The sequence below is a fragment of the Juglans microcarpa x Juglans regia genome, chromosome 7S (assembly GCF_004785595.1).
Source record: "Juglans microcarpa x Juglans regia isolate MS1-56 chromosome 7S, Jm3101_v1.0, whole genome shotgun sequence".
Taxonomy (NCBI): Eukaryota; Viridiplantae; Streptophyta; class Magnoliopsida; order Fagales; family Juglandaceae; genus Juglans; species Juglans microcarpa x Juglans regia.
In genome coordinates, this window is record NC_054607.1 from 17,334,989 (window position 1) to 17,353,239 (window position 18,251).

General features: G+C 33.3%; 1 protein-coding gene across 1 annotated transcript; it reads right to left on the reverse strand.

The window, feature by feature from the left end:
- Positions 1 to 2,579: 2,579 nt before the first annotated feature.
- On the reverse strand, positions 2,580 to 4,077 carry LOC121240196. Its single transcript, XM_041137596.1, has one exon. The coding sequence runs from the start codon at positions 3,701 to 3,703 to the stop codon at positions 2,801 to 2,803; it is 903 nt and encodes a 300-aa protein (XP_040993530.1). The 5' UTR covers positions 3,704 to 4,077; the 3' UTR covers positions 2,580 to 2,800.
- Between the last annotated feature and the right edge of the window lie 14,174 nt (positions 4,078 to 18,251).

The following is an 18,251-nucleotide window of genomic DNA, read 5'->3' on the forward strand; positions in this document are numbered from 1 at the left end:
TACAGTTTTCTGAAGAATGTACTTGGTGCTCATCTATTTATTATGCATATATTCATTCCCCTTGCTATCTGCCACAAACGTTCACAACCACTAGCTGCATACTTGAAAAGCTTGGGATTATCTTACGAGTCTCATATTTTTATTTACGTTGTAGTTCCGTGTGTGGAGACTGGAGTGTGTTTACCACATGATTCTTCGTTTGCAAGTAGAAGGATTTGTCGTCTAATGTGAGAAGGAAACGTGTGCTTTAGAAAGTAAAGGTGTCATCCAACAGGTTTGTCATTAGGACCACTCTGACCATGCATGCACTGTATGGCTTGGCACAGTTTGCTTAGATCTTAAGAAAACAGAAGGCACAAAAATAAATATTGGTTGAGACTCGGCTTAACTTTGGATCATCATCCTTTTCAGGCGTTTTTCAATCATTAATGCTCCCTATCCTTACTTGCACACTTGACAAAAAGCTGCTATACCTGCCATTTTCATTGAAGAAATCTCATTCTCTCCAGTCTCCTCTGTTTCGTTGGAAGCCATGAAAGAACAGTAGAGAGAAAATAACAGAAGACTCATAATAATCAAAGGAAAATGATAAAAAGATTACTACTTTTTATAACTATTTTTAAAACAGATTTTTAAAACAAAGTCGTAAGATTATCATTATTTTATAAAATTATTTTTTATTAAAAATAAAATTTTAAAATAATATCGTTGCTCATATGATATGAGTCATATCAAACCCAAGCCCAAAGGATTGTCCGGTCCAATCTACCACTGCCATCAGATAGTAAGGAACCTTACACAAATTAAAACAAAAGGAGTTAAAAAATGAAGGCACAAGAGGAAATAGTGTATCCCAAGAAATCCTTTTGTCTAGCTAAATTTGGGATTTTATTCCAACCTCAGAGTCAGTCTGAACTGATTTTAATTCCAAAAGGCAAGACTGTGTAGGAAGAGGAACTGTGTTCATCAGCTTAGGAGGCTGCATGTACAAATGCCCAATGCAATAATTATCTATGATTTTGCCTACTGCAATTATATATGAATTGTCTCTTCTATATATATATATATCCATTTTCAGATGTGCAAATCATTCTAAAAACAAAGCAATGAGTTTGTTCTATTTATTATGAATAATGGCATGCCTCCTGGAATAATGAACTGCCATAAACTGTTGGAGAGGGTCCAAATGCCTGAACCCTCATAAACAGTATTGGTTTTAACATTTAATGCTTTAAGTTCTATAGATTGGGTTTTGATCTTTCCATATTGCATGTAAAGAGTATTTAGATAGAAATTCTCTCACCATTGGAGACAGATTTTGAGCAGTAATGCTACTGTGCTGTAAACATAAAGACAAGGGTAAAGGGGCCAAGAAGCAAGGTTCCATTATAGTGGAGGATCAGATGTGGGGTGATAGATGTGTTGGGGACAGGAGAGGCAACATCATTGTCTTGGCTCGTGAGCTGGTAATGATTTCAAGACAATGGGGGGACCTTCAAACAACGTACAGCAATGAGCAATGCAGGTTAATTCTATGGAGTATTGACACAAGATCAGTTGACTGCTGCATGCCACACACAGCAGAAGAAATATTGGTGGAAATCTTCATGCTTTATTCTTTTGATTTTCAGAGGAGCTTGACTGATCACCTTAAACCCATGAATCTTCTATTCATTTCTAAAGTGGAGCTTGAAGACGACCTAATCATCAAGTTTTTCTCTTTTTTCTTTCCCTTTTTTTTTAATAAATTGAATTAACCCTTTATTTTCCAGTTAGAATCTCTTACTCCTTAAGTGGGACCTGATCATACCTTAAAATCACAAATCAAATCTTCATAGTGACTTTGTGAAAATAATTTATTTCTAATGTTCCCATTGATTTGCTTTGAACTTATCTTATAATATTAAATAATAGTGAATAATAATAAAAAGTAGATAAAAAATAATGATAAAATATTAAATAGTAGTAGAGTGATCTCACTACCCAAACACAACCTAAAACTTAAAACCCATAACTAGTAGAGTGCCCACAAGGGTTAGGATGATGGGAGGAATTATTATTTCATCAATTAATTAACTTTCCTAAAATACAAAATGATTACCTGCCATATATATATATATATATATATATATATATATTGCCTTGTCAAGTTAATTATATATCTGCTTGCCACTTAAATTGCTTTGAAGCAAGAAAATAACCTTACAAGACACTCTATTTAAGGCTAAAAGGCAACAAATAATGAGGCCCTTATTGTCTTTTCTGAGTCAGAATCTTATGCTCATTCTCAATATTCTCATTTTTATTTTTCCTTATAAGGCTAAAAGCAACCTCTCCATTGGCATCTAGCTTTCAAAGTCACTATTTGCCCTTTCAGCAAATCTTCTTTAATATCCTTCAAAATCTTCAAAAGCTAATCTGTCCATCTTCTTTTTTTCTTTTTTCTTTTTTAATTATTAGGAAAAAAATAACCCCAATCCACAAACTTTCTAGCAATCCACAAGCTTTCTTTTTAATTATCATTTTAGTAAGTTTTGAATACAATCCATGGGTCTATGGAGAGAGGGAGAGAAACAGACTGACATCAAAACAAGCCAGCCAAGAACTCCTCTATCTAAGAAAATTCACATATCTGCAATTACATGTTATTTTGTTCCTCATATGATCAAAAGAATACCTATTCCTAATAGAAAGGCCAAAGAAAAATAAAATGGAAACATAATCAAAGAGCAAAGAATGAACAAAAACAAAAGCAAATTAAAACAGAAAAAAAACAAGTAACAGATATATATATATCTTTTTATTGGCTCTTACAGGCATAGATCAACAAGGAGAATTCAACCCTTTCTTGGTCTTTCTGCACCAACTTCTCCTCCAACCACAGCCGGCTATCCATCCCACTTCTCGTCCTGAACATGAACACAGCATATCCAGATGCAGGATTAAAGAGCCAGTCATGCACATCCCACATCAAATCCACCAGCAAATTGTCAACAAAAATCGACTGATTGCCTCTGAAATTCCATCGCAGCCTCTTCACTCGAATCACCGTCTTCTTGTCGATACATACAGATAAAACCGGCGACCTTAGTCCTTCACTTTCTGATCCGCCGCACCTGATCAAAATATCGTGCGCAATGCCGGTATCACAGAACTGAGCCTTGGTTGAATATAGGGTATTGCCGGAGCAATGCTCCCGCCGGGAAATGAAAGAGACTTTGGCAACAGAAGTAGCTTTAAATTTCTTCGCAGCAGCTTCTTCCGCCATGTCACCTAGTATTAAACCCATTTCCGAGTCAGCCATTACCAGCACGTAGAAGCTATCAACAGGTTCAGGTCCTGTGTCATACTTGGCATTAGAGAGATCCCAGAAGACCTCAAAACTTGAATTATCGGATTCCATCAATCTGCTCCCTTTCTTCTTCCTGAAGAACCGTGAATTCGTGTTGAGTCTGAAGGGTGGTGTCGACGAGTCATCTCCAAAGCTTATGCTTAGACCTTGAGTAGAATGGTTCCTGCACCAAGTGACTGTGATCAAGACTTGCTTTTGGGTGGAGAGGATGATCTTGTAAACACAGGCGACCGAGTTTTGGACAGAAGGTGTTAGGCTCGGATTGATACAAGCTGTGTTTGAGTAGCTAGAACATGAAGGATGAGACACACTTACTGCGCTTTCGCTGAAACAAGAAACCATGTCTCTCATTGTAAAGAGAAAGTAAAACAAAAAAACAATTTCGTGGGTGAGAAAGAAAGCTAGAGACAGACAGATCTGGAGGTAATTTGGAGAAATGGGTCTTTCTCTTCTCTCTGCAGTTTCTTGAGTTTTTTCTACAGTCTGAACTCAGATGGAGATCAACTGGAAGGAAGCTAGGAAGGAAGGAAGGTAAGGCATGGATCCGAAATCCAGGATCCTGACAAGCACATATATAATAGGTATGATTCTTCTTTCACGCCTTGTAACTCTGCAGCTTATGATGACGGATGAGATCAGAATAAAGAAGAGGAGGATTGAAGCACAAATCTTCAAGGTTTCCTTCTTTCTTCTTTTCTTTAAACACTTGTGCCAGTTCATATGATATATAATATATATATATATATATATATATTTAAAAGTCAAAAGAAAACCTAAAAGAGGAATAAAAGGAAGATGGTCTGGTTTCCAGCACTACTGTTTGTGACATGATCATGCTTGCTTCTCATTTTCCTTTGCTTTCTGTTTATTTATAAAAGTATAACGGATGTAATTAATTTCGAAGAATTTATGAATATTTTTATAATTTCGGTTAATTTTTCATTAGTCTTCCAAACAGTGAAACGTAAATTTTTTAAAGAAATATTACCTTTTAAATATTTTAGATTATTTTTTTAAGTAAATGTTTTGTTCCATTTTTCATTATAAATTTAGTTTAAATTTTTAAAAAAATTGTATAAAATGCTAAATTGCTAATATATCAAAGAAAAATGAAAACACTGATGTTTCATTTAAATAGTATAGAACAAAAAAATTAAAAAATAATGGCTTTGATAATTATGTTTTGTTGATTATAATAATCAAAATAAAATTTTATAATAAAATATTAACATTCCATAAGTATAATATTTTTTTCTTATGGGATGAAGAAAAAAAAGTATATAACTTGAATATTTAAATTCTATTCTTTTCATTAAATTAAATTTTCTAGATATAAGTGGTGATTCAATATTAAATTTTATAATTTATCTTATTTTAATTAAAAATGAAAGGGGCATTGAGATTATTATGAAAGTGAGGTTGGCCCCACAACTTTAATTTGTACTGTAGACCCACCAACTCTGAGTCCCCCCAACACAGCTATATGATTAAAAGCTAGGCATAATGTGAGGTACATGCTTTTCCTTTTTTGTCCTTTCTTAGTCCCCCAATTTTATTTTATTTTTTTATTTTTTTTAAACTAGTCCCCCGATTTATACTCTATAATAAAAAAAAAAAATAGAAATAAAAATAAATATTGCAATTTAATATAGTAGAAAAGGAATGTGACTATTTTAATATGTACTGGTCTAGTTGTTACATAATTTAATGCTAAAATTTATGTGGTGGAGTTGGAGGAAGAAGGAACATTAAAATCAACATGTTTCTGAACCCTTGTTTATAAGTTTTAGGTCAACGGTCCTCCATACCTTTAAGCTTAGAGTCTTTTGGATTTCATTCTCATATTTCTTATCTTTAGAATATGTGATGAAATTTACATGAAATTTGTATAAAAAAATATAGATACAATCTTAGATTGTATAATATTAAACATTATCAGTAAATAGTATCAAGAATACCATTAAATATTGTGAAATCTATATATTGTATCTATATATATGACCAAATTATAAAAAAATATTTGGATTTAAAGAAGGACGATAAGAAAAAAGAAGAAAAAAGACTGCCATATTATTAGCACATGTAGATGTAGATATAGATATAGATATAGACCATGTTAGCATTAAATGCTTATGAGACATATACATTTAATGAGAAATGAAAGGGATGAAGCAAGATTTCATTGAGATTAGATAGGAGATGGGGGAATGTCACAAGAAATAATTCAACAATTCATGCTTAGGAGTGAGTGATGCTTCTTGGTTATGGACCCCATAAACTCTGATTGATCTAGGGTATGTTCCCCCTCATTGTTCTATGTTGATATGACATTATTTATTAATAATTGAATTATTTTTTTGAGTTGATATTAAATTATAAATAGTATCATCTCAATTATATAATAGGATAAAAAAATGAGATGGGTGTGTTGCATATAATATTTTCGGAGACAATATTATTCATAACGAAAAATAATTATTTATAACGAATTATATGTAATGAGAAATGACTCATTTCGATAAAAAATAATTATTTTTATAGCAACTTTGTCATCTATTTATTTACATTGCAAGCACAGTTAAAAAGCACATGCATGCTTTATTCTTTAATCAATGTATAACCCAAAATAACTCTTTATTTTCTAGTACAACAAAAAATTAAAAACAAGTTTTACATGATCCCTATGCGATCTAGCATTTCTAGCACTCCAACTCCAAGATGTTCATATAAAAAGACTTTGGTGGATGGAGTTGACATCATCTCATCATTAAGCAATGATCAAAAATCAATCAAACACAGATTTTTCCTTGTTGGCAGGTGATCGTTCAATGCACAACTTTACTCTTCATTTGGTCGTTGAGAAGACAGATTGGATTCCAAGCTTTTCCTTTGCTTTTCCTTTATGATAATATACAAAAAAAATAAAAATAAATAAATAAAGCTATGGATATATGCACAAAAGTCGATCGGCCACTTCACTTACCTAAAACACGAGACGTGCGAGCAACAGCACAAAAGAAAATGGGAATCCCAAAAGGAAATTTAATTCTTCTCTTTTTCTTTTGGTGCTTTACTCAATTCCCAGATTATCTCACCCACCAAACACAAGCATCTTTCATACAAATATTGCCCTCAATTATATATATATATATATATAGAACTCTATCTAGGGACTTTCTGATCTTCAGATTCCCAGTACAGTTCATGATGATCAGCTTTGAAATTCTCCTCCCTAGAAACTTCAAGGAGCAAGTGGAAGGACTCTTGAGAGAACGCACTTGGACAGTTTATTAATGTCAAGCAATATTAATCAATAAAAAAAACACTAATCAATCTAAAAGGTCTAGGTGTGTATGTATGTTTACTTTAAATTTGCTCTTATGCTTTCTTTTATTTTCTTTTCCATCTTACAACTTCCTAAACATATTGTTGGTCTTGTTGCTTTGGATCATGCATGCCGGTATCCATAATCTCTAGGATTAATTGTTTATCTCTTTTTTAGATTTCTGTTTATGAACCTATTGTTGTTTTAATCATTTTCATGTAGCTTTTAATTTAGAAGTTTGGTTTTGGGACTTTGAATGTAACCTCCAAGTTCCCTCTTATATAAGGTATTCATATGCAATAAGTAACAGTAATCAATAAAAATAAGGTATGACCATCCTATTCTTTCAAAAAGAAAGAGTAAATACGTGTGAGATGGGAATAATTAAGTAGGTAATGGATGTGTGTAGCCTACCAAGTACCAAGAATCGAATGTGTATATATATTTGTTTAAAACTGGAACTTGCAACTTGGGATAATAAAAAAAAAAATGCAAGGTAAACCCTCATGGTCAACTGTTCTATTAAAAAAGAAAACAGAAGCTGCCGTATTTCTTAAAAAATGAACTAGTTGAAGAGAATTAAAGACATGCAGATAGATCATCGAAAACATTAGAATGGAAAAGGTATCGAAAGTGCCTGTTTGTTTAGATCTTAACCAATTAAGTGCTGATTTCACAGTCTTTTATCCACTTTTCTATTTTTTTATGTACTGTGTTGATTATGCTGAACTCGATCGTTTTTGTTTGGGATACCTCATCCCCTTTTGTATTCATGAGTTTTAATTCAATGCATCGATGATTACAAGGAATAATCTCCTATCATGGGTCCTATGCTTGCTGTTTAGGAAGAATGAATTAACTAGTGTGAGTACGTACTTCCAACTCCAACTTAGCAGTACTGCTCAATGGCCTGCACATGACTATTTTGTTTTTACATATGAGATGTGATGAAAGTTAAAAATTAAATAAAATATTGTTAAAACATATATTTTTTAATATTATTTTTATTTTGACATTTAAAAAAATTGAATTGCTTATATTATTTTGTGTGAAAATTTGAAAAAATTATAATGATTAGATGAGATGAGATAAGTTAAGAAGTTTTATGAAAACAAACTTAGCAATACTCTTCAACAAAGCTAAAAAAATTTCCAATACCATCCAAAGGTAAGTTATAAGAGAAATGTTTTAATTAAAAAAAGATCTCATAAAAATGATTTGATGTAAAATCATCACTTCTTCTAAAAATTTAAACCGGTGAAAAGAGGTAAATTTAATTATTTGTATTATATTTTTAACATAACTATGTAAAGTCAGGGTTCAAACTTAAAATATATGCTTTGATGCCATGTGAAATTATCATTTATCTTAAAAATTTAAACTGATAAGAAGATCAAGTAGATTAAATTATTTGTATTATATTCTTAATACTTGATGTGGTACGCTAAATTCTAAAACTATTTTTATTAGAAAGTAAATCTAACGTATCATATAAAACTATATCAGTTTATGAATTTATTCTTATAACTTCTTTTTATATAGCACTTCTCAATGGCCTTTCTGCTTTCAATTTTGAAGTATCAACAGAAAATATTGCCTTGTACAATCATAAAGAGTCACATGAAACAAAAGGCAAAGGGTAGATAACCGTTAGGAAAGATACATAACAACCTAGCTAATATAGTAATACTATTGTGGAAGACTTTAAATAGTGTCAAATCAATGGAAGTGGAAGTTGAACTACCAAATGATCAATATAATAAAATTTTCCAAATCTACACTAAAGTACTTCAAATTATTTGGGTGGTATTTCTCCTTTGCTTTCAAGGATAAACATGAATGAGAAGTATTAACTACTAAAATTATGTGTGAAGGAAAGTACTAAAATTTTCATTTCCTCTTTCTTTAGCTGTGTTTGGTAAATGAGAGTAGACTACTTCATTATTATTCACAAACGGTTCACTATTATTTATAAATTATTTACTACTTTTTAACTACTATTCACAATCATCTGAGATCACCTCAACATCCAAACGTAACTTAAAGTGTCTTCGTTAAAGGCCCAATAATCACTTACTTCCTAAGGGAAATAATTTAGGACCCAACCAGAGACTTCTTTGGATGGCATGATAGATAAAGCCTAGAAGTGTTCTCACAAACTAAGACCATCACTCACTTCCTAAGGGAATTAGCCCTCAATGGTGCATGGCATCCCGGCAAAGAGGTGCTCGCCATGGCAAAATAAACAAAGCCCTCGATCAAGATAGATTCCCGAGTGGACCGAAAAACCTCATAAAGCATTTTAGCTCGTCAGAGATAGATCATATACATGCCCCAAGCTTCTTCATGTAGCATAAAGAGCCCTCAAGATAAACTTTGAGCCACCAACAAAACTACTTACAACACAAAGAACTCCAAGGCTAAAGCCTCATGAGGCATCACTCACACCTTTCATTTGTTACAAAGGTGGAGTACATAACTCCAAAGTCACACAAAAAAAAAAAAAAAAAGGAAGGAAAATTCAAAGTGTGAGAAGTTGTGACCAGTCTAGCCTGGCCAAACCTAACGAGATTTGCACTCTAGGTGTTTGTGGAAAAATCTTACACATCATAAGAGTCAGATTGACAGTCATGTAGAGAGCACTGAGGTTGTCACATAAGAGAAGTGGCGAAGATGGAATACGAACACCAAGATCGCATAGAATGAATGAAATCCATGTAAGTTTAGCGGTTGTATGAGCCATGGCGCGGTATTCAGCATCAAAGCTTGAGCGAGACACAATGTGTTGTTTCTTGGCAGACCATGAGACACAGTTGCTTCCCAGAAAAATGAAATATCTAGTTGTGGAGTATTGTGTTTGAGGACAACCTGCCCAATCTGCATCGGAAAAGGCATAAAGATCAAGTGTAAATTGGAAACTAAATGGATACCTAGTTCCAAGGTGCCATGTAAGTACCTAAGAATGTGTTTCACCATTTTATAGTGAGAAAGTTTTGGTGCATGCATAAATTGTGAGACATAATTGACACTATAGGCTAGGTCGGGCCGTGTAAGTGTGAGATATTAGAGAGTACCAACAATGCTACCGTAGTGCGAAGGATCAGGAAAATGAACATCAGTAGTGAGTCCTTTCATTTGGGCCATCATAGCTGTGCCCATGGGTTTGCAGTCCTGCATTTTTGCACATTCAAAAATGTCAAGGGCATACTTAGTTTGGGAGAGAATAAGCCCATCGGAAGTATAATGAACCTGTATGCCTAAGAAATAATGCAATGGACCAAGATCTTTCATAGCAAATTGGGTACCAACGATACACGTAAAGTCATGTAAGAACAGGATTAGAACTTGTTAAGAGAATATCACCAACATATAATAATAAGACAAGCATACCACGAGAGGAATGATATATAAAAAGTAAGGGATCCGCCATATTACACGTAAACCCATAAGAAATGAGAAAAGTACAAAATTTATCGAACTATGCACGAGGAGCTTGTTTTAAATCATATAAAGTTTTATTCAACTTGCAAACATATGAAGAAAAAGTAGGATCAGTAAAACCTAGAGATTGTTTCATGAAGACAGACTCCTTGAGGTCCCCATGAAGGAACGAATTTTTGACGTCAAATTGGTGAATGTCCCAGTGATTAATGAGTACTAAGTTGATGACGATTCGAATGGTGCTAGGTTTGACAACTAGAGCAAAAATCTTATTGTAATCGACACCATCGACTTGATGAAAACTAGGGGTGTAACCGGTCCGATCCAGTCTGATTTTGGACAAAATTTAGGACCAAACTAGTATACACCGGTTTTGCATTTTCCAAAACCGATTACACACCAGTTACCCTCCTAAACCGAAACCTCCGATTTTACTGGTTTTCGGTCCGGTTTTTCGATTTAAATAATTTTGCAAATTTGTCATAAAAAAATTGTTTATTAAAAAAAAAAAAAGAAGCTTTAAAAAATCCATTTAATAAAAAATCTATTACTATTTACAAAAATCTGCTTTATAAAAAAAATCTACTATGTAAAAAAAATCTACTATGTAAAAAAATTCTGATATTAAAAATCTGCTTTATAAAAAAATTTGCCATGTAAAATAAATTCTGCTATAAAAAAAAACTGCTATAAAACAAAATATTATACAAAAAATCTGCAATAATAAGAAAATTATTTATGATGTTAATTGATAATTTGTTACTAATTTAGAGTATGTCAATGTACTAATACTGTATGTTATACATTATGGAATGTATATTATATATTATATAATAATAATTAATACAATGATACTAAATTATTACTAATACTATATACTATACTAATAGTGATATTAATACTATATAATAATATATGGTCATAGTGATAATTATATAATATCTTATATATAATTATAATTTATATTATTATATACATTATAAAAAATATTATATATAATATTAAAAAAATAATTTAAATATATATTATAGTAAACCAGTCCGGTCCGATCCTAAAAATCATAAAACCAAAACCAGACCGGTTCCGACCGGTTTTGCATTTTAGAAACCTGTTTGGGCCAATCCAATCCAATTTTCTGATTAAAATTTACACCCCTAAATTGAAAACATTTTGAGACAAGCCGAGCTTTCAGGCCGTCAAGAGTGTCGTCCACCTTGAGTTTGGTCTTAAAGACCCATTTGCATCCAATAATTTGCATATTTGGGGTCCGACGAATAAGGGTCCAAGTGTGGTTGGCATGAAGGGCTTGTAATTCATCATGCATTGCCTTAGACGACCCGGCATGATTTAGTGCAAAGCGAATGGTTTTTGGCTCTTTGGGTAGGTCAAGAAGAGTTTGGAGATTGGCGTATTTAGGATTAGGTTTGTGAATCCCAACTTTTGCGCAAGTTACCATAGGATAAGAGGTAAGGGCTTGAGGAGGAGGAGAGGTATGTGATACAGTAAGCAAAGGGGTGGGAGGGGGTTCATTGTGAGGTAAAGGTATAGTGAGGTTAGGGTGGGAGAAGGTCTCATTGTTGGAAGCCAATGAGGGAATGGGAATGGAACCAATAGTTATGGATGTTAAGGGGATTGGTAGAGGCAGTAGCTGCAAAGAAGTTGCACTAGGTATATCCACAGCGTTAGTCATAGGTGAGCGCCATTCAATGAAAGTTGATAAAACTTGACTATCAGGAGAGGGTAGATGGAGGTTACCGAGTTGTTTGAAAGGAAAACTAGTTTCATCAAAAAACAATGTGCCAAGAAATAAATGTCTTGCGTGAGGGTGGATGATAACATCTATACCCTTGGTGTGTATCACTGTAGCCTAGGAAAATGCATGGTAGTGTTTTATGGTCAAATTTATTATGCTTGGTGTGCCAAGTGTAGGGATAATATTTTGAGCCAAAAACTCTTAGGCAGGTATAATCGGAATAGTTGCCATAAAGCAAATAAAACGGGGATTGAAGTTCAATGGGTGTGAAAGGTAGCCAATTAATTAAGAAAACGGTAGTGGAAAAAGCTTCAACCCAAAAATGTTTTGGTACGCCGCTATGAAAGAGCATAATACCTAGCTCACAGATGGTGTGATGATGCCATTCCACCGAAACATCTTGTTAGAGTGTATACGGACAAGAGTATTGATGAAGAATACCTTGGCATTGAAGATGCAAATTAAATTCATTGCTGGTGAATTCACTGCCACCATCAGATTGAAAGACTTTGATTTTCTTATTAAACTGACAATCAACAAATTTTTCAAAATTAAGAATGCATTAAAAAAATCATATTTTTTTTCTCAAGGGAATAAACCACATATATTTGGGAAATGTGTCAACAATACAAACATAGAACTAAAATTTGCCAATAGATTGAACGGGCGCAGGACCCCATAAATCGTAATAAAGTTTATCAAAAATACCAAGAGTTGAGCTATTAGAAGGTAAAAATGGGAGTTTGCTCATTTTTCTTAATTGTTAACTCTCATAGAGAAAGGTACTTTTATTTTTGCCTAAAATTTGAATAAGATCCTTAGAACGTAAAACATGAAGTGTAAAGGCTTGCAGATGCCCCAGTCGTTGATGCCACACTTCTTCAATGACCAATTGAAAATGGGTGAAGAAGTGTGCTTCGGGGGGTGGGGTCAAAATTTAGAGATTACTCTTTCGATGTCCGATCAGCAGCGTGCGGTTGGTTGCCCATTCCTTAATATAGAAACCAACACCATAAAATTCACAGACATAAGGGTAATCAGACGTTAATTGACCAATGGACAAAAGATTTTTCACTAAATCCAGAACAAGTAAGACGTCTTTAAGCATAATACAAGAAGTACCAATACCAATAAAAGTGTCACCTATATGTATAATTTCATGAAGGTAACCATCACCAATAATTACTACATCATTACCAAGATAGCAACGAAGGTTATTAAGCATACATGAGTTACCTGTCACATGAGCAAAGGCACTTGTGTTGGCTATCCATTCGGCGTCATGAGACGGATTATGGAGAGTCATGGCGGCTAAAGCCTGCGGGATATCATCAGGTTGGAGACTGTGATTGAACCGAAGCCAACATTTTAAAGCGATATGTCCTTTTTTTACTCAAATTTGACACGTCTTGGGACGAGATGGGTCACGAGCAGCCATCTGGTTTTGATTTGGAGGACCTCCAATAGGAACTTTAGGAGTAACATTGGGCCTTTGGGCGTGGCTAGCTTGTGAGAAGCCACGTCCCTTAGATGAAAAAGCCTTATGGTGCGTATGGTTTTGTTGGCCCTTGGAAAAAGCATGAGAGCTCTTCTGTCCATAGAACACCACAGGTTGGGGAGAGAGTGACTTGTGCAACTGAGAGCACATCTCGAATCGTTGGAGCAGAAGCACCAATTCTCCATACGTCGGCATGAGGGGTTTTAGCATGGTTGTGGTGAAATTTTCATACTTCGAACCGAGGTTGTTGAGAAAAGAGAAAACCCACATCTTATCACTCATCGGCCGGCCAAACGCAACAAGATTGTTGCACACTACCTTGAAATTTTGAAGGTGTTCTTCCATCAGGGATGTTGATGCGTCTTTCCCATGTAGGAGAGCTGTTGAGTCAGCTGGAACTCCCTCTCTTGCAGACCCCTTGAAGGGCTTGCCATACCTGGTGTGTCATGTCTAGGCCGATGACTAAGTTGAGGGATTCTTCTAAGAGGGTTCCGATAATCCAACCACGGAGGAGACCATCACATTTGCGCCATTGGAGGTATGTTTCACTCTACTCTCTAGTGGTGTTTTCAGTAGGATCATCGATATGTGTTTGGGGGGAGGGGGTGGTTCATAAGGTTTTGGCTCTCAGCAGAGGCCACGATTTGCTCCCTCCACAAGGGGTAATTCCCCTATGTCAATCGCAGTGTTACAAAGTTGCTTGCAGAGAGTGAGATGGAAGCCATGGGTGGAGTGAGACACTCTTGCTCTCACTAGGCTCTTGATACCATAACAAGATTTGCACTCTAGGTGTTTGTGGAAAAATCTCACACACTATGAGAGTCCATTGATAGTCTTTCAATATATACAGGTCGTGGAAAAATTACAGAGAATTATAACATTACAAAAAAGAGATTTTCTCATACAAATATTCAAGGAGAATAAAAGAATTTCCTGATTTGTTGTGCTAGTAGCCATTGGGCAGTGGGCATTTGTTCTGGTGGTTTAGTTGCCATACAGGAATTTTGTTAGCTGTTAGAGAGGTTTCCTTGTGTAGCTTCAATAAAACCTACTCCATAAAAGAATAATCAGTCGCAATTGTGAATTTACAATATTCTTATGTAATAATAATAATAATAATAATAATAGAATGTGTAAGCGTCGAGTACAACAGATAAATGATCTACCTAGTCAAATGCTTTATTATATATACATAAAATAAATAGAAAAATGAAAGAGTGTTGGATCTTGTTTCTTGGAAATTAGCATGCAATTGATTTTCTTTGTTTGATTTTCTTTGTTTATAGAAAACTCAAATGAATTGATAAAAACGACACTTGAAATTTGATTGTCATGTGTGAATGATCGTGCTTACTCCGATACATATCTTTTCTTGGTGAGTGTCTGACATAGACAATCTACAATTTATAAATTTTTAATCTTTCGGTTTTGTCATCCACATGGAGTTACCATTGGATCATATTTTTCTATTTTGGTTTAGAAGTGCAGCAAATGAATTCAGTTCTACTTTTCAGTTTTCACGATTAATTATTAAATAGACAAACACAAACCAAAATATGTAGCCTTTCTAGAGTTATTATAAAAAAAAAAAAAAAAAAAAAAAAAAAAAAAAAAAAAAAAAAAAAAACTTTATAAATTTATGTGATTTGATATGGTATGCTAGATTGTGGAGTATATTTTGTTCTAAAGTAGATATAACGTATCATTTTAAGCAACGTTAACATCTATGCAAAACTAATGGTTGCTCACTCTGCATATTACCAGCACCCCACCTCAAGGTGGAGGGAGCTTAGTAAATACATCTCATGTTTTTTTTTTTGAAAAAAAAAAATTGTAGTATTTTTTATTTGTCTTCTAAGGGAAGTTGATGAGCATGCTTGTATATAGAAAAATGCTTCATCTTCTATACAAAGATCTTACAAAAACAAACTTACAAATTAGCATACCTTGATATGATATGTCAAATTATAAAATAATTTTTATTATAAAGTAGACTTAACATAATACATTTGTAACACCCCTATGGAAGGTCGAAACCACATACCCTATATTTCAAAATGACTAGTCAATGATACAATTGGAGTTCCATTAGAATCTTATAAAGAACAAGAACTTTTCCTTCCCCAATAATGTGAGATCTCATTTATTACCTACCATTATCTTTATTATATGGGGTATAACAACATTAAATATATAATTTTGTAAATATGTTGTTATAAGATCATTGCGTAGATCTAACACTTCTCTACACAAATATACTCCAGGATGGGTTTAAACGTGCTACAAATCCACCACAAGATTTCTCTATACAATCATCACAAAGGTGGTGATTACCTCTTAGCTTGTCAAGAATATGGGATTGAACCCTACTTGTTAGACAGACAAATCCAAAACTTCTCTCATCTGAGAGGGCTTAATGGGGTTGAGACGTATAGTACATAATCTCATCTTGAATCCAAAAATAAAAGAGGAAGGGGATAAAATCTTACATTTTTCGGGAAAAATATTTTATTTTTTCAAGATGAAATTATGATCTAGTTTCTCTTTAAAAACTTTAATTCAAAACATAAGCAAAATCAAAATCAAAGTTTGAATTAAAGAGAACATCAACAATAAATACATGTACAAGCCATTAATCAAATCTAAAATCTCGAGAAATACAAAATATAAAATCAACTCACATCATCTGAGATTTATAAGAATCGATCAAAAAAAAAAAAAAAGCAATTCAATAGACCAAAATTTATATGAGAATTTTAGCCTTGGTTTGGATTGAAAACTTCACATCAACTTATCTCATCTCATTATTACAACATTTCTAAATTTTCACATAAAATATAATAAACGATTTAATTTTTTCAAATCTCAAAACAATAATAATATTAAAAAATAATATTTTATTCAACTATTCTAAAACTATTTCAACTCATCTCTTAATCAAATGGGGATAGAGAAAATCATTCCATACCATAGGCTAAGTACAATTATTTTTGCATATAGTTTATAAAAATATATAGGTTGTAAATTAAATGGATTGGGGTTTTGAGCAAATCACCATCTACAACAAATAAAAGCCAAACCTAATTTTTCCCCTAATCATTTTCTTGCCGTGTAATAATTGAATCAACAATGGTTGTCGGATTCTCCTCCTTTGTAACTTTTAATAGGATCAAATATCAAGATATCATCTTTTGCTGAAAGAAAAAGGTCTCTCAGGAAACAAAGAATCTCCTTTCACTTTCATTCAAAAGATACGGCTACGTTATCAGAAGAAACCGCCAATGAAAACCGATAAACCAAAGGAAATTTATATAGGTTCTCTGTCTCTTTTGTTTTTCATTATTTGTTTTAAGGGTGCGGCTACTATGCCACCCTATCTTGACTGCTGCCACCCTATCTTGACTGCTGGGCATATCGCCCAACGTAAAAGTTTGTTTTTATATATTTTTTTAACATATTTAAATATATTTAAAAAATAAAAAAAATATCAATATATTTAAAATTACTTCCTTAATCATTAAGTAAAAAAAAAATTAGGCAGCAGTCAAATAGAGGTAACAAAAATAGTGGCCATAATAGTGTTTTCCATGCTTTAATGCAATAGTACTTTCCCTTTCCCCATGGGTAGTGGACCTTTTCCACATCCCGCAAGGATAGAAAAAGAACAAAGAAGGAAACTATTTCTGACTTTTTGTCATTATTTTTATTAAAAGATGAATTTATATATTTTATTGTTTTACACCTATTAATTTGTATGGTATTGTTTCTTAACATACAAGTCCTTAGAACATCCATGAGGTGAAGGATTTGAAACTCCATCGCCACATAAATACAAAAAAAAAAAAAAGTGTTACAACCACAAAAATAAACCTACAAACTGATATGATTTCATATAATACATTAGATCTACTTTACAAGAAAAATAACTTTATAATCTAACGTACCATATCAAGTCAAGTCAATTTATGAATTTATAATCTAACATACCTCTTAAAGCATTTCTCAATACAAAATGCATCTATATCTTTTGCAAACCAAAAAACAAAGACTCAAGACAAAAAAAAACTCTAGCTAGCAATTTCTTTCCTACCGTTTATGTAACTAGAGGCATTCATCTTACTAAGTTGCTTTTATCACATCGAAGGTAGGAACTCAATGGTTCTTGAGTTACTCCACGAGGTTTGACATATATTAAATCATGGATTTTATTCGAATATTGATTCGCCTTAGATTATTAGTATTAGTCGCCTAAGGATCAATTGAATTCTTTAATGATGTTAGGGTTCAGACTATAGCTCAAACCCGACTCAAGGGAGCGCATGCATCTTCTCACCGTGTTGAGTTTGCAATGGAGCACATGCAACTTCTCATAATTTAAACCTCCTCTATCTAGTTTGTAACGAGTAAAATGCTACTGTGGTCACGCCCAGGTAGGTAGACCACCTCCAATTGCCCCCACCTACCCTTTTCCCTCGTTAATAAAAAAAAACGTTTCTATCACAGAGGTAACGTCCCCATATGAAAAGTGCATATCTTCAACAATATTCATTGGGTTTTCAAAGGCTTAAAATCATGAGAAACCATAATAATTTGTAGAAATGCCAACTTTATTGTGCATATCCTCACTAGACAAACTGTAGCTAGCATCATTATTGGATGGATTTGTTCAGATAAATATAAATGATTAAATCTATCTACATTTTCCCATCATCGTAAGCTTTTGAAACAATAGTAATTTCACATGATATCAAAGCAGAGATATTGAGTTCAAATCCTAACTTATCTACAATCTACCCAATTTAATTAAAATCCAAACATGAGGGAGAGTGTTAATATAAATAGAAATGATTAAATATATTATCTCTTCCTATCAACTTAAACT